The sequence below is a fragment of the Lissotriton helveticus genome, chromosome 3_1 (assembly GCF_964261635.1).
Source record: "Lissotriton helveticus chromosome 3_1, aLisHel1.1, whole genome shotgun sequence".
NCBI lineage: Eukaryota > Metazoa > Chordata > Amphibia > Caudata > Salamandridae > Lissotriton > Lissotriton helveticus.
This window is the reverse complement of record NC_136061.1, coordinates 1,698,722,251-1,698,740,956: the sequence shown is the minus strand read 5'-3', so window position 1 is coordinate 1,698,740,956 and position 18,706 is coordinate 1,698,722,251. Positions and strand designations below refer to the sequence as shown.

At 41.9% G+C, this 18,706-nt stretch overlaps 1 protein-coding gene across 3 annotated transcripts in view; it reads right to left on the bottom strand.

Moving 5' to 3' along the window:
* KYNU (kynureninase) overlaps positions 1-18,706 on the bottom strand; it is a 988,121-nt gene that overhangs the window by 269,409 nt on the left and 700,006 nt on the right. For all 3 annotated transcript variants that reach the window (XM_078682489.1, XM_078682491.1, XM_078682490.1), the window contains one exon: positions 6,497-6,595. In XM_078682489.1, coding sequence (XP_078538615.1) covers positions 6,497-6,595 — 99 coding nt within the window. The remainder of the gene's footprint in view (positions 1-6,496; positions 6,596-18,706) is intronic.

Below are 18,706 nucleotides of genomic sequence, written 5' to 3'. Positions count from 1 at the left end.
GCAAAATGGTACATCAAACCTAAGAGGTCAGGGAGGATCTACTATGCCCCCTTATGGTCATTTGCCCCTTCGCTTTGGCCTCCTCTTGTCTCTCGATCCTACCGAGAGACAAGATGGCGGCCGCTACGGACTGTTTGGAATGTTTACAGACGCCGGAGAACCAATCAGCTTCGCAAAGCTCCGTAACGCGAAAAGTACGCGAAGCGGAGCGCTGTTACAGATATATATCTTTTTTTGAACGTTAATTTCTCAAAATCCACTGGAGCACATATATTGAGACCTAGCAAAGGCACATCGGGCTACCAGTCCCTACAATTTTGCCAAGTTTCGTGCAAATCCATTCAGCCGTTCGATTATGATTATTTTGTTTTATTTTTTTTGCCCCGCGGGGCCCTTTTAAAACCTCCACAACAAACCTAGGGGGTCAGGGAGGATCTACTATGCCCCCTTATGGTCATTTGCCCCTTCGCTTTGGCCTCCTCTTGTCTCTCGATCCTACCGAGAGACAAGATGGCGGCCGCTACGGACTGTTTGGAATGTTGACAGACGCCGGAGAACCAATCAGCTTTGCTTCACAAAGCTCCGTAACGCGAAAAGTACGCGAACTGGAGCGCTGCCCGGTCCGCTGTTACAGATATATATCTTTTTTTGAACGTTAATTTCTCAAAATCCACTGGAGCACATATATTGAGACTTAGCAAAGGCACATCGGGCTACCAGTCCCTACAATTTTGCCAAGTTTCGTGCAAATCCATTCAGCCGTTCGGGCTAAAAGTGAGGCCAACCGCCCTATGGAAAACTCAATGTTAAAAACACGTTTTGGGACCCCCCTTTTTTCTCGGCCCCTCCTTGACGAACCCCCCCCAAATTTTCAGGGGCTGCTCAGAAACAAAATGTTAAATTTTCCTGAAAATTTCAGCCAATTCCGTCCACTCACTAGACATCATTGCGATCTACTTCACTGCTCACTGCTCTCTGCAGAATGTATGACATTTCAACACATGCATTCACAACGCATGGCTTTACAACGTGATTGTTACAACGATCGCGTTTTTACCACGCATGCTATTACATTGCAAGTCGTATCAACAACTTGTTGTAGGGGGAGCGCTGGACTTAGGAATAGTATTACTTACTATTCCTACTCCACTTTGTGCAACAGCAGGGAAGGTGTTGGATTTAAAATCCAACACATACCCTGGTGTTGCACCCCCTTACAGCAATGTAATGTTATGAGTGGTAGCAACGCGGTCGTTTTAATGACTGAGTTGTAAAGCCATGCATTGTGGAAACAAGATTGTAAACACTGTATCCCCTCTCTGCACCTCTATACTCTGCAATACTCTTTGATACTTCACCCTACGAAACTGAACTCTATGATATTCTACTCTGCATGACTGTACTCTACGCCACTCTACTGCACTCAGTGCCACAACATTCAGCAACTCTACTGTACTCTATGCCACTACACTCCAGGCCACTGCAGTCTAGGCCACTGCAGTCTATTCTATGCCACTGTACTCTAAACCACTTGACTCCACGTCAATTCACTTTACACCACTTTGCACAAAATCAATGGCTATGCCAATGCACATACACCAACTACTTTGCACCGTTGTACTGTATGCCACTATACTATACTATATTCTACTCTATGCTGCTGCACTCTAGGCCACTACACGCTACGTCACTCTGCATCACTGCACTCTATGCCACTCTATTCTACTCTGCCCCATTGTACTCTGTCACTGCTCTCTGTACTACTCTACTCTGCACCACTCTACTCTATGTCAATGCACTGTACACCACTCTACTATGAACCACTCTACTCTGACATTTCACTTTATGTCACTCGACTCTGCAACACTGGCTCCCTCCGCCACTGTACTCTTTACTGATCCACTCTAAGACACTCTGCACCACTGCACTTCTATGACACTCTACTCTCTACTCTATGCTCCTTCAATCAACTCTGAAACAATCTACTCTATGCCACTACAGTCTATGCCACTCTATTCCACTATGCGCCAATCCACTCTAAGCTACTCCCCTCAATTTTATACCGATGCCCTCTATGCCAATGCACTCTACACCAATGCTCTCCACAACACTTTACTCAAAACCAATACACTCTTTGCCACTGCACTCTATACCAATTTACTCTGCACTATGACACACCACTATGCTCTACTCTGCAACAGTGCATTCTACAACATTGCCCTCTGTCACTTTACTTTGCAGCACTCTACACCACTGAACTATACGCCACTCTACATTACACCACTGCACTCTACAACACTCTACTCTGCAGGACATCACTCGAAGCCACGGAATTATATGCCCCTCTACTCTATGCCACTCTACTTTGCGCAACTTTGCTCCATGCCAGAGCACTTTACACCTTGCTGCCACTCTACTACACTCTACGCCACTCTAGTCTACTGTGCACCTTTGCACTCTATGACATTGCACTCTACACAATTCCAGTCTTGGCCCCTCCACTCTGCACCCCTCCACACCTCAACACTGCACTCTACGCCAATGTAATCTACATTACTGGTCTATACCACTACACTCTACCCTGCATCATTCCCCTCTAAACCACTTCACTCTACTTTGAAATAATTTACTCTATGCCTCTGCACTCTATACCACTTTACTCCACTCTGCACCACCCGACTCCACTGCAGTCATTGCTGTGATTCTATACTTTAAACCACTCTACCCTACCTTGGCCCTCTCCACTCAACTCTGAAACAATCTACCCTACACCCTAGCACTCTATGCCACTGCACTCTAGGCCAAAGCAGTCTATGCTATGCCACTGTACTCTAAAACACTGCACTCCACACCAATGCACTCTACCACCACTTTACACAAAACCAATGAATATGCCAATGCACCTACAACTACTTTGCACTACTGCACTGTATGCCGCTATACTATACAATATTCTACTCTATGCCGCTGCATTCTATGCCAATGCACGATATGTCACTCTACAGCACTTCACTCTATGCCACTCTATTCTACTCTGCCCCATTGTAGTTTGTCACTGCTCTCTGCACTATTCTACTCTGCACCACTCTACTCACAAATGACCATACACTTCACAACCCTGCAGTCTGTTACTCTACTCTGCATGACTGCACCCTATGCTACTGCACTCTACTCTGCACCACTCAACTCTATGCCACTCTACTGCACTCGACACTACTGCTCTCGACACCACTACACTTTAGGCCACCACACCCTGATCCACTCTTCTCTACACCCCTGCACTCTACCTGCACCCCTCCACTCTATGCCACTTCACTCTAAACCACTGCAATTTACTCTGCACCTCTCTACCCTATGCCACTGAACTCTACTCTATTCAATGCCACTGCACTCTATGCCAATGCACTCTAAATTGCTTTACACAAAACCAATGCATTCTACACCACTGCACTCAGCGCCAATCTACTCTGCACCACTGCCACTTCATCTATGACACTCCACTCTATGATGCTTTACTGCATTAAACTCTGCTCTGCTCACACTCTACTCCACTCTATGCCTCTCTAGTCTTATGCTATGCCATGCTTCAACACTTCTCATCTCTACTATGCTACACACAACTCCCTCTATGCCACTGCATGCAATTTTGCTCCACCCTATTCTATGACACACTAATCCACTCCAATCTACTGCACTCCACTCTATGCCACTCCGCTCTGACAATCTACATCTACTCCACTGTACACCACTCTACTCTACAACTCTCTTCTCCACGCTATGGAAAAACCCCCACGCAACTGGGAGTACCGGCCGGGGGGTGACGTGAGGAGGGGGAGGGGCAGGGTGGTGGGTAGTAATGTATGGATTACGGACTTTAAAAGGTAAGTAAACATAAAAATAAATAAAACAAATTTCGTTGCACACACTGCATCACCAAATGTGATGCAGTGTGTGCAACGAAATTCGAATAGGCAAGACCTTTTGGCTTTGTTAATGCTTGTTTGTTTTTTGCGATCCACTCTTAGAATCTGGTAATCTGGGGGCAAAGCTGTAATAATGTCTTGCCCTGAAGCACCATTAAGTCAGGTTTCTGTTAAAAAGATAGCATTGGGACCATGTTCAGGGAAGAAATTAGAAATGTCCCAGTGATGTTTTACTAACGAGTAACAATTTTGGTTAAAAAATTGAAGCCATTAAATCCTGGGCAGGATTGACCTGCAAATGCATAGGTTGGCCCTCTGATGGGGCACAGGCTCTGGAAGTGGGGGGTGGGGGGATGGGGGGTGGTTGTAAAGTTACAATGTGGGCAATTTCTTACTTTCAAAACTAGATCTAAATCATGAAAGAGGGACAGTCTCCTGTGGTGATGGGACGAAGGGTATGCATTTGAGAGGCAGAGTAAGTGCACCTACCTTTAGACAAAGAGGCAGCATTTCTGGCCCCTGGACCCGTATGGGCACGGGCAGGGACAGATGGACTTGCTTTTGGTGTGCCATTAGCGTGTCAGCACCACAGCCATGTTTAAATATGCAGGGCGGGAGCAGGTGATGTGAGCAATTGCACGTTAGAGCACTAACCACTCTGTGCAATTGGCAGAAAACAATGGCCGCCAAGTAAATTATTTCTCCCCAACTTAATTACCAGTAAGATGTATTAGTTCACCTTGGAATTGAATCCATTATATCTCAGTTGTCCTCTAAGACGGCTTTTAAAATCCTTCTTAGTTTTTTGAATATTTTGAGCCTGATTTATTGGTTTGGTGAATAGAGTGTAGTCCATCAAAGCAGGTTCGCTTCTGGGAAATTTAGAACTGACCACCAGCTCAGTTGTCACCTCTGTACATTTAACATAACTACCATGACAGCGGTTCCTTTCTTTTGTTTTTTTTTTGTCAGATAGCCACCATTGGTTCTGATGGCAGTGCATAACCAAACGTTTAAAATGTTTGTGTTTTTCAGAAAAAAAATCCCAAAGCCAACGTCTTTGTCTGAAAAACAAAAATCGAATGACCCCCCACCCCCTGGGAGTTTAGTCCCACGGTGTGGGAGGGTTTTATATTTTTTCTGTCCCTTGCTGCCAGGCTTTTCCTAGAGGTGAAAGACAGGAAAAAAGGTATTTGCCCATTCACCCTAAATAGGACGGGTACTCTTGTCAGGCTGTTGGAGGCAGTATTCCTTCCAGAGACCCGATGGGAGCTCCTGCAGGAAAACCAAGGGGCAGATTTACAAGCCCTTTGCGCCAATTTTGCATCACTTTTAACATGGGAAAAGTGACGCAAAATTGGCGCAAGGGGCTTGTAAATCTGCCCCTAAGTATTTAGCGGGCATGGTATTCCATCACATTTAGGATGAAATGTACTGTTTGCCCAAGTTTAAATCAGGCACTCTATGTCGGTGTTCCGCCAACTGTTTTATGCAATGTTTTCAATTCCATTTAATTCTATTCAAGACTGACTTCTATGAAATAGGACAAATTTTAGTCGAGTTCTTTCATCAGCTAACGAACAAAGGGGCATATTACCAAGCCCCAGCGATAATTATCGCTAAGCGCCCTTAGCGCTAGGATAATTATCGCCGGGTAGCGTGGATTTTTATCACTGAGATAGCGTGCTATCAGCAACACTTATCTCAGAAGTGATCAAAATCCTCGCGATTATCGCTGGAAAACCAACGATAATCTCTCGAAGTTTGGCGTTAGCTTGATGATAGGGGCTCACAAACTTAGCCATGGTAATCACCTTCCATAGGATATCATAGCTAAGTCAGGAAAATACCAGGTGTAAAAAAAGCTGTTCTAACTGCGGTTAGCACTGCTTTTTTTAATCACTAACAGGGTTAGCGATATCCTTGATAATAGGAGAAATGTCGCTTAACAACATTTCTTCTATTATTTTTTTCTGGAACGCCCCCTTTGCATCTCATTAGAGATGCAAGGGGAAGCGTAGAGAAAAAGGGTGCTAACATGCGAATTTGCGTGTTAGCACCCTGTTGCTGATAGGGAGCTAATTTTATCTCCGCTTTCTGGGCTTTTAAAGCCAAAAAAGCGGAGATAAATCCCTTGATAATATGCCCCAAAGATTTTGAAATATTTTCTTTAGGATTTACACGGAAGGTGCACAAATACATCTTCTCTGAAAAAAAGCTATTAACTTTTCAAAACCAATCAACCTAGATTGATGCAGCGCGGGAGCGTGGGAGATACTGAAGTCTTTGCACTGGCATATAGATTCAACCTCAAAAATGTATTATTTCAAGTATGCAGAGCTATTTAGATAATGTTCAAACAATTCTTTCTGAATGAGAATACATTGTTAAACCAGCGTGAGAATTTATTCCAACAGATATTTTTGTCCTAATGTTATGCAACCGTTTACATAAATTCAGAATTTTCCATGGTACATGTGTATACAAAATTCAACAGATTTTTGCATTAATCGTTTTAAATCATGACTTTTACATAAAAAAGGAATGCCAAATAAACTCATTCGCCGCCTTACCTTGTAAGAACACCAACAAGCAAAATCAACTCCCCAGTCGTGTAAATAGAGTTCCACATTTCCAACAGCATGTGCCAGGTCAAAACCAACAAAACAGCCCTACAAATAGATAAAACAGTTGCCTATGTTTACATTTTATAGTAATAGGATTTTTTGATATACTCACTTTTAGTTTGTAGTTAGTATATTTCCTATAAAGTTGTCTAAGGGGCATATGTATTAAGCCCTTTTCCGCTTTGCAAACAGGCCGATATTCTCAGAATCGGCCAGTTTGCGAACTGTAAAAAGGCCTTTTGGGATGTATCATCCCAAAAGAGTATCGCAAATTAGAGAATCGCAAAATTTGCAATTCTCTATTTTGCGATTACATTTAAGGTATCGCAAATTGCTATTCCTTAAATGAAATGTATGAAGCACCTAAATTGTGCGATTTCTCCTTAAGAAATCGCAAATTACCACTAACTTCAAGTTGGTGGTAATTTGAGATTTCTTAGAAAAATTCACTTTTTGGCATGCCCTTAGGGCATGTATGTGCGCCACATGCGCACAAATGCTCATTTCAGGGGTGCATCAGGGTGTCCTTTAAAATTGCATTCTCAATTTGCAATTCTCAAATTGCGAATTGCAAATTGAGTATGTCTTCCCATTCATTCCTATGGGCCTCCGGGCCCATAGGAATGAATGGGAAGTTATTCCTAAATTGCGATTCGCAATTTTCTAATCGCAATTAAGGAATGCCAAGAAATCGCGAAATATTTGCAAATTTTTAAATACATCTCCTTAGCGTTTCTCAAATAGCGATTCTCAAAAAATCGCTATTTGAGACTCGCAAATAAAGTATTTGATGCATAAGCCCCTAAATGATTACATAACAGTATACAACGGGGGTATTCAATGGTGTTTACATTTTAATTTATGCAAAATAATGTTTACTGAAGCAACGCAAGAAAATGCAATAAAAACAAATAAAATGTCACCCTTAGTAGTTGAATGACTACATATTAGAGTCTTATTAATACTGTGGCTATTGAGTCTTGTTAGTGACAGTGGAAAAAATTATGGTTAAGTTAGTTAAGTAACAACAAAAATGCCTGTGTTGAAATCCACGCAAAGTCTTCTGTCATGTACGAGACTTATTCAATCAAGTATTCATCCAAGATGATAGCATGTAAGTGACATCCAACTGAGACACAACTATTATTTTTCAGAATTTCATCACACCTCGCATTCCACTAGCATCATCACTGCTATATCATAATGAAGCATTCTACACCACATAACAACTAAACAACTTGTTATCAGTTTGAAATCTGCACTGTGTACATTTTCACCAATTAGATGCAAGAGCAATAATGCTTCATCCGAGCAAGATATACCTTCAAGGACACAAATATAAAGTACTGTGATAACAGTGGCTGTTGGGCAGACCGTCTCCGACAGGGCATGAATGGCTGTCCACCCGATATACAGGGCATTGGTCCGACCGCTGCATTACAATGCAGAAGGTTGGACCACAAATGTCGAGGGGTAGGACCACCACCACTGACAGGATCCAAGAGCCCACCGGAGTAACGGTCTGAATCCTAACCCTGCAATGGAGGAAGTAACTGCGCAGACACCGCAGTATGGATTAGGGTAACCCCTTTCCTTCTGCCTTATCAGGATGGTCCCACCACCATGAAAAGGCAGATGGAAAGGGACTTTGGCGGCCCCAAATCACACCCACATAGGCTACTGTTCAGTAGCCCTGTGGGCACACGTGGTCCACCCACGCACATTCATCCACCATGTACCAGGCACCACATGGTGCCTGGCACATGGTGCATGGATGTGCAAAAAGTGCTCTATAACACCACGGCTTGTGCTGGGGGCCTTTTCCAGCGAAGGAGCATAAGTTGCGGTGTTATAAAGTGCTTTTCCACCCGCCAGCCCGACGGACACATGGTATTGTGCAGTCAGACTGCCGCCTGCCTATCAGCAAGTCTCCTGACCGACGTGATGGCGGGGGGTGGTCTGACTGCTTCGCATCATAAAGATGGCCAGTATCACTATTTCAGAATTTATATATTTGTGTACTCCAGGTCCACGGTGGATTATTGTCCACCATATTTTTAGATCTCTGCTTGCCTGTCTATATGTTCAGAGGAGCTACGTCATTTTTATTTGAAGCCACTGTAGGATTCATGTGCACAAACCATGTTTAATGCAGCTGCTCAACAAACATTTTTGTTTTTCAAAAATAACCTGAACTACGGTATGTTTTCTGCCAGGATGTGGGAGTCATTTTAAATGTTTCATGCTCAGGGCTGCATGTTTTTCTTGGCTGTCTCATTCAGGAAAAAAGAACATTAGAATATCCACCCTAAATAGGCATTTAGAATAATGGCCCTATTTCCATGGGGCACTCAAACCAAGGCTTTCGCCATTAGAGTCAGCGAGGGCTCTGCCAGTACAAACATAATGCTTCACCTGACAGTAAATATAACAGGTGGGTAGTCACTTTGGTGAGCAGGGTACTCTGCTGCCTTTGTGTGGAGGACCGTGCCCACCAAAAGATAAATAATTACCAAACTAGTCAGTAGGCTCAGTTATACGTGACATTATTGGTTTACCATTTTCCAACTGGATCAATTTCAATCCACAGTATTAGTTACAGAATTATTTTGGAGCTATATATTGCTTTTTTATAACTTCATAATTATTATCTTTAAAAACATTACTGTTTTGAATAGAACATAATTTGAGTGTTCAATGAGTACCTACGTAGAGGCACGTAGGGCCTATCAAGAATCAATTTTACAGTGTCAAATGTCCTCTGAACTAGACACTATAGAATGACTTTTCCTCTTAAACATGCTTTCTTAGGAGGTCTTGCCGGACTAGTTACTAAGCAAAACATGAAAGATAGTGCGTAGGTTAACCCACAGAAGTGCTTCCAGGACTTGAAGATTCACAATGCATAGGATGTTTAAGTCCGGAATATAGGCCTCATTATGATGACGCTCAAATCGCAACTGGCTGACTATCGGTTGTGGTCCGACCGACCTCTGGTGCAACAGTACAACTGGTCGGGGACTGACTGACGCTTCTGATGGGCTCAAGGAGCCCGTCCGGCAGTCGGTCAGAATTTAACACCCTAAGTAGGGTGGTGCCTGCTCTGGGACCGCCGTAGGGAATACAATTTCCCTTTCAGACAACCTTTCAATGGCATTCTGACTGCCATAGGGGGTCGCTAGCAGGACCCATCCCTCCACGGCATCCAATATGAGGCCTGGTGGGCACCTGTGGTGCCCTCCAAACATTTAAAAACATACATTTTTCCAATCCCTTTTCAAGCCACAGCACAAGCCACATTAGAAAAATTGAAGTTTTTGACCGCCTCATAGGCGGCCGCATCCTAATTTGTCAGATGGAACCTCCGACTACTAGTAGGTCGGTTTCTATTCTGAAACAATGTCAGTCGGATGCACATCCGACCAGCATCATAATAAGGCCCTAAATGATTAGGTGGCCTACTCAGCAGCATGGTTAATTACAAATGGTTAACAGAACATAACACAAAGGGGCCAATTCCGATTTGGTAAACCAATCGTACGACCCAATCGAATCCGTAGCCCTTTCCGTACGACTCATACAATTTCGTCCGAATCGCGTAGTACGATTTGTTTGAAAAATATACGATCGAATCGTTGCGAACCGTACAAAAAGCAAGGTAAAATCCGTATGACACGGACCCTCACAGTGAACCGTACGAATTGTAAACATGCTGTACGACCAGACAAGTATGATCCGGACAGGGGAATGAGAACGCGATTCGTACGGAAAACGTCACGTTTGATCGATTCATACGGAGAGCCACACAATCACATATGCACCGTACCCCTGCAATCATGGGGTGTACGCACCTTACCCCTGCAATCATGGGGTGTACGCACCGTACCCCTACTCACTGTACCCCTGTGCACCGTACCCCTATGCACCGTACCCCTGCAATCATGGGGTGTACACACAGTACCCCTGCAATCATGGGGTGTACGCACCGTACCCCTTCAATCATGGGGGGTCCGTTTCATACGCGGTTCGAGTCGGAATCTGCATTTCCGGACGTTTTGAGCTCCCATAGAAAAAGAGTCGTACGGAGTGTTGACGAGACGAATCGTACTTGCTGGGTCGGAAAATGCTGCTTCGATCCATACGGACGTCGCGTACTGCGTGTTTCGAATGCGATTCGTACGGATTTTTAAATCGTATGGTCTTTCATACGATTCGTACGGAGATCTGTTTTGGGTCCGAATCTTACTTCATCGTACGTACGGGGACATTTAAGGGTACGATTCGAACTGAAATATGCTCTGTACTGCTATTTGTAAGGGATTTTACCGAATTGGAATCGGCTCCAAAATGTAGTCACTACCTAAAGAGCAGGCATAGTGATGTGAAAAACCATGAAGAGCAAGTGAAAAAATGGAGCATTTATAGCCTGATTCATTGGAAAAAGCTAGGCTGAAAACAGTTTTTTTTTTTTTAAAGTAAATTCACATTGTGAATAAAGGATATTGTTAAAACAAAATAATTATAAATAAATTAAATGCTTAGCATAAATTATACATTATTTAGGATTTATAAAGCAAAGAAAATAAAAGGGATTCAAATAAAATATCAAAAATTCAATTTTGTCATACATAAATATTGAGTTTGAAATATTGTCAGAAAGAAATATTGTGTGCAAGAATATATTTGTTAAGAATGTCGATTTTAAGGTAACTAATGTCGATGTTAACAGTATCCAAATAATTAATATAGTTTACAAAATTATTGTTGTTAATATTATGGCTTTTAAATTATGTTTATGTATTTTAGTATGTATTTTAATTGCATATGTTATAAATTGTTTGCATAATTATTGTTAATATTTTTAATACAGTATTTAAATTTACTAGAAGTTTTTTAATTTAATGTGATACATTTTTTGTTATTTTTAGTGCTGTAGTGGGTTTTGGGGATGTTTAGGGGTACAGGGTGGGGAGTAAATTAATTATAATTGATTGATGATTCATTTGTAATTAATATTAATTATTTAATTGATCATTAGTTATGTTATGTTAATTGTATAATTAATTTTTTGAAAAGTTACGTTTCAGGTGCAGGTTGTTTGTTTTGTAGAGGTACAGGGTGGGAAGTAAATTAGTTATGAGTAATTCAATATTAATGAATGATTAATATTAATAATGTAATTGCTAATTAATTATGTACATTGTATAATACATATTTTTTATAGTGTGTGTTGTTTTTGTATGGGTGAAGGGTGCTTAGGAAATGAATTATAAGATTTAATAAATAATGTTAATTTATAATAAAGATTGAAATCATGATTAATTGTGTAAAATATATAATTATGAAAAATTCCCAAGTTATATGTTAGGTGTGAGTTGTTGCATTTGTATGGGTAAAGGGTGGGAAGTTCAATAAATATAATCAATTTATTATTAGTTAATGAATATGAATTGTGTAATTATGAAAATGGTGCAAATAATATTTTATATATATATATTAGGTGTGGGATGTGGGGTTGTAGGGATACCTGATAGGACGGTAGTTTAATATATATATATATATATATATACATATATATATATATATATATATATATATATATATATATATATATATATATATATATATATTACTGATAAATAATTAGTATTCATATTTTAATAATTATTTAATGATGTAAAATGTGTAAATATTATAATTTTAAAGATTAATTTGAGATATGTGCTGTGTAGTTTGAAGAAGTACAGGGTAGAACATTATTTAAATAATAACACATTTAAAAATAGTTAATTCATTTTTTACAATTATGTTACTTATTATTTTATGCGTTAACGTGGTTGCTAATATTTTGAGAATAGAGGGGCCCATTGCGATGGCGGGCAGACCTCAGTCTGCCAGCCATCGTAGCGGTGCTGGGACCACCTGCCAGGCGTGCGGCGGTCCCACCACTGCAATTACTTTTAACATTTTAACATTTTAACATTGCGGACGGTGCTGCTGGCTGCAGCACCATCCGCAATGCTAAAATGCCATGCTGAGCATTTCTCTGCACTACGCGGCAGACACCACCTGGTGCCTGCCACTTGGTGCATGGAAATACATGGGCGTACCATGGGTATTCCCCAGTGCAGCAACATCCTCCGCCCCCAACAAGGGGGGCCGCAACGGTCCCTTGAAAAGACAATCGCTAGCCATGGTAAGGCCTTCTAAAACCCACACCCTCCGCCAGGCCACGGGGATGATTGCCTTTGGTGGTGAAGCGGCGGATGGACTTTGCATCTGCTGTGGTACCCACCACCATCCGAATTGGGCGGTTGGTAAAATGCTCAGGGATGGCGGAACTACCGGCGCCCCATAGTTTGCTATTTTATTTATAATAATATGTGTAGTGATCTATGATATGTATTAAGCATTGTAATACATATTTAACTTGTTTAAAAAACAATATTGTGATTTTTATATTTAAATATTTATATTTTTTGTTGTTTAGTATATTTATTTTATTTCATGGAAGGGAATTAGTCTGTTTCTAATGATACAGAGAATTCAATTGGAGTATGTGAGACCTGACATCATTTGCGTGAGTCTCCCTTCCATTTTGACAGATTGCCTACTCTGTTTTGATATGTTTTTGCTGGATTTATGCTTTGGGCACTGTGCCACTGCTAATCAGTGCCACAGTGCAAGTGTTCCCTATGTTACATTAATGTACTAATTGGTTGTTCCATGATTGGGTTATTTAATTTATCTGTCAGCCCCTAGTACAGTGCAACATGTGTGCCCAGGGCTTGTAAATCAAATGCTGCTGGTGAGCTTGCAGCACTGGTTGTGCCACCCACAGAAGCAGCTTGCAAAGTGTCTCTCAGGCCTGCCATTGCAAGGCCTGTGTGCAGTCTAGCACTGCCATGTCGACTTGGCCAAGTGCACCCACTTGGCAGTCCCTAAACCTTCCCTTTGCTTCATTTTAGACACCCCTATGGTAGGCCCCAGGGCAGGGTGCATTGTAAGTATAAGGTAGGACATGCTCTGATGTGTGTAGCCTGTCGCGGGTCCAAAGTACAGAGTCATCGCAAGGCTGCCCGGGTGTCATCGCATCGTCACCACATCGCCGCATCAAGGGCGCCATCTTCTCGCATCGTAACCAGATTTTCGCATCGCATCAGGGCGCCATCTTGCGCACCGCAATGGGCCCGCAGGCCGAGAATCTACGCATCACCTATGCACCGGTAAGGCTTACCACGAGCCCCCTACTCTTCGCAAGCATTGAGGAAGGACGCAACCGTTCCCCCGGGTCACAGAACCGACACATCGCCCCTTTTGCAAGCCTTTTGTTCACTTTGCGTTATGCATCCAGGTACTTTGTTGAGAACTTTGTCTCATTTACCAACAACTTGAACTAAGAGGCTTTAATCATCTTTTAAGTAATCTTAAGTGTAGTATTGTGGATTTTTGTCGTTTGTGTTCTTGTGTTAAGTCTATTTAAAGAATACTTATTTTTTATAAAAACTGTGTTGTGACCATCTGTAGTGTTATCACTGTATTACTGTGTATATTCACAAATGCTTAACACACTGCTTCTGAGATAAGACTGTCTGCTTGTGCCAAGCTACTAAGGGGGTGAGCAGGGGTTATTAAGGAGTGTAATCCCCTTATCCTGACTTTGAAGTAAAGGTCCCTATTTGGACAAAGGTGAATACCATTGCCAACTAGAGGCCCCCAGATCTAACAGAGTAGATATATTTTACCCCTCTGTATCCAACACTTTCCCTACTGTTGAACTTACTGGAGGGGTAATAATAATTTTTACTCCTCCGCAATCCAAAACGTTACCTACTGTTCACTGACTGGAGTGGGAATGCTAAATGTTACCCCTGCCCAATCCAACACTTTCCCTACTGTTGCACTGACTGGAGTGGTAAAAGTAAATGTTAGCCCCCTGCAATCCAACACTTACTTTACTGTTGCACAGGCTTGAATGGTGATAGTAAATGTGACCACTCCAAAATCCAACGCTCTCCCTACTGTTCACTGACTAGAGAGGTAATAGTAAATTGTACCCCTCCACAATACAACCCTTTCCCTACTATTGCACTATGTGGAGTGGGATTAGTAAATGTTACCCCTCCTGAGTCCAACACTTTGCTTACTGTTGTATAAAGTGTACTGGGAATAGCATATGTATTATCTGTAAAATGTACAGTTTACTTTTTATTGTATACGTTCATATAATTTTTTTTAGTGCATTTAAAATATAATATTTATAATTTGTCATTAAATTGGTTTGTTTTTATAAACAATTCTGCTATTGGGCATATATATATATATATATATATATATATATATATATATATATATATATATATATATATATATATATATATATATATATATATATATATATATATATATATATATCTTCAATGAAGAACGGACACGACCAGCTCCAATTCACAACCGGAGCGTCCGAAACACCACAGCACAAACAGGGTCCAACACTCGTTTTCAGGTAGGTTATTTTATTATTCCAACACCATAGTGCAGACAAAAGAGGACGTCGACGCGTTTCGGCGATTGCCTTCGACTGGACCATGATATATATATTCACAGAAAAAAACATAAGTTTCAGGGACGATATAGTTAGTTGGACATTTCCCTAATACAAAGTAAGAACAAATACCAATTGCACACCAAAATTACAGTAAAGACAAGGATGCCTCAATGGACATAAAGGAACAATTAAAGGTGGTCGAGACAGAGGAGGAAATGGATGTTGGTTGACTCCTCTTTTATTGTATGGATGGCCAGCCGACACGTGTTTCGTCGTCAAGTTGTAACAGTGCTTGCACGACTCATCAGGGCTGTGACGCTAAGAAGAAGGACCACAGGTCGCTTAGCCGGTGATACTTCCCACCCGGCCCTTGCTCGGGACCAGGTGATAGGTTGTCAAAAAGGATGTTGCTTCAGATCCAGTGGACGATTTGTAGAAAGGGGAGTGCTCAACGAAGGAGACAGTGCTCCAAATCCTGGGGTGCGTAGTGCCACTTAATAACACGAGCATTCACATCAAGATATAGTATCAGGGTATTACGTCCAGTGGTGGCAGGCGAGAGATCGTTGAGTTTCAGCGGAATCCAAAATCAGGTTGATAGTCAGCAGGGAGGGTGCTCCCAAACAGCGGTTCCGGGTACTATATCTATGATCAAATGGATGTATATAACATAATTTGATGGGTAACATCGCACTATGTAATCATTGCGCTCTGGTGGACAATCTTTGAGTAATTATTATAATACTCGCATGTTTAGCCCCAGCTCTGTATTATGTTTTATTTATGTTATGAGATATACTGATACATGTTATTTACATAGTACAATATGGCGACCATGTAAAGACTTCTGTGAATAATTGTTTTCACTGGGTGTGTTTTCAGCACTTTAAAAATGGCTGTCATTGTTTAGTTCGGCGAGCGTGAACAAGCCTTATCGGCGAAACGCGTCGTACTTTTTCATTCTGCCATTAAATTTTGCAACGAACTCCGTGTGTCCTGGCTTACTTCGCTATTTTGGAGGTAATTGGTGTGGATATTGTAGGCCTGTCGGTGGCCTAACCAGGACCGCGCCACGACAGCCCAAAGTGCACAGACCGGCATTGGAGGAGAGAGAAGATTACGTTTAAAGTGCACGGGCTGACCTTTCGTGTACCGACACCGCTTGAATCCCGCTGTGAAGTACGACAGCGTGGGTGATATCTCTAATTACCGCATCACAAGCGCAACGTGTATGCCCAGACGGTGACCGGATACAATTACAACGTGGAGGCGGCGGAGGACCTGGAAAAGCGTGCCGGCGGTGAGGAACGGGGTGGGAACACCCCGAAACTCGCACATTGGCGTGCTCAGTACGGGCTCTCTACCAATCGACGTGAGTACATGAAAGTAGGCGAGCGTGTTGAAGCTGACAAGGGAACCAAAAGCTTCACGACATGCACGGAGCGGTTTGCTTAAAGCATACCAACATGGCAGGTGAATTAGACTCTCGCCGAAAACAGACAGCAGATAAATTGTTTTTCAACATAGCCAGCACGAGCATGGAACCAACCCTGACCCCTACTAGTATTGGTCAAGAAATAACTTTACAGACGAAACTGAGCTTACTTGAAAAACTATATAAAAAAGAATTATCCAAATGGTGGGAGGCTAAGTCCCTATCTAGATATATCGATGTCAAACGAGTACCAAGGGGTCTCAGGATCTTCACCATTCCCACTTATGAGGATCCGGACCCTGAGATGATCAATGAATGGTCAGATAACACGTCATCCTGTTCGATATTAATGATGAAAATCTTGGTCAAGTACGCCCTTAAAGACCGTTCAAAGCTTCTTGAGGATATAGAGAAACTCTTGGCGGAAATTGAACCCCTGATGACAAAAGAAGCATTGGAGGAACATCTCAAAAAACTCAAGGGGAGAATGGATAAATTAGAAGAAGAGATCACGGCCAAGAAGCAACGGAAATTTATAAGGGATTTTAAAGATTATCAATCAGGGCGCACTTTAACTTTTCAAAAGAAATATGATCATTTATTCGACAAAAATACAGGAATGCCACTAACGGGTCAGCAGAAACCAGGACCAACTGCAGAAGTAATGGAAAGCGATGTATCTGATGGGAATTTATCGGACGCCTCCAATTCAGGAATTACTCAAGAACCGGTAGCAACCACAAGTAAAAGGGTGAATTTTTTAGCTCAATTTCAGATGATGAGTCAGAACCGGACAGAGACCTTTCAGGGGGAGAAGGGGAATCAAAGAGGACGAGGACGTGGAAGCAGAGGAGGAACCGGAGGAACAAGAAAGCAAAAAAGAGGAGGATCAAACGCCACAGAAGCTCCAATGGGAATGTCTACAAGGAGCAAGAACACGAAATGAATAAGACTGTGGTGAACCTCTCACGCCATGTGCTTACTGAAGGTTAGAAAGAGATCTTGGCACTTGGCCTTTCCTTCTGTCCATCACAGAATATGAACTTTGCCCAGACTCGTATAGACTTGTTTTTATTTGCTAGGAAACTTAAATTGAAAAAATGGTTCTGTACCAAAGTGAAAGACAAACCTGCTGCAGGGGCCAGCAACATACTGAGCAACCTTGATGTAGAGGATATCCTTTTACTAGAGGAAATTCATGGTGATGATGTAAACATGACTGATGAACCTGATTGGGAAAGTTGGGGTTTGGACTTAGATAAGAATCCGGGGTCCAAATTTAAACCTAAGAGTGTATTCCTACCAATCATTCAATGTGATGCTATTGATGTGTTCGAACGAGGAGTACTTAAAGATCTTATCAAACTTAGATACAAAAAGTGCCCCTATAATAATAACAACCTATCTCATGCACAACTAATGGCCATTGATTCCCTCAAATCGGACAAGGAGATTGTTATAAAACAATCAGATAAGGGGGGCAATGTTGTGGTTTTAGATAAATTCAAATACATCCAGGAAGGTCTGAGACAGCTACAAGACACAACCTGCTATTGTACATGTGACAGGGATGATGTATTGAGATCTATGGGGAACTTCAGGGATTTACTATTGGAATGGAGAGACAAAGGTTTGATTGAGGTAGAGGAATATCAGTATTTGTATTGTGCCCATCCTAAAGTTCCAATATTATACCTCCTCCCTAAACTCCATAAGGATCCTGATAACCCACCTGGTCGTCCTATTGTGTCCTCAATAGGTTCTTTTCTAGAACATACGTCTAAATACATTGACCATTATTTAAGAACTTTTGTGGTGGCATTACCATCTTATGTTAAGGACACCACCCAATTTCTGAGCATCATCAATGGCATTCATTGGGAAGACAATTTCACATTGGTCACCCTGGATGTCAGTAGTCTATATACAAGTATCCAACATGAACATGGACTCAAAGCAGTCAGACATTACTTGAACTCTAGATCGATCTCTCTATTACTGCATTCTCAAATGCTCCTATCTATGATAGACTTCTGTCTGAACAACAATTTTTTTTTATTTCAATGACGTCATGTATCGCCAGTCACAGGGCACGGCCATGGGAACCTGCTTCGCCCCCAGCTACGCGAATTTATTCATGGGCTGGTGGGAGGAGCAGGTGGTCCAAGAGATG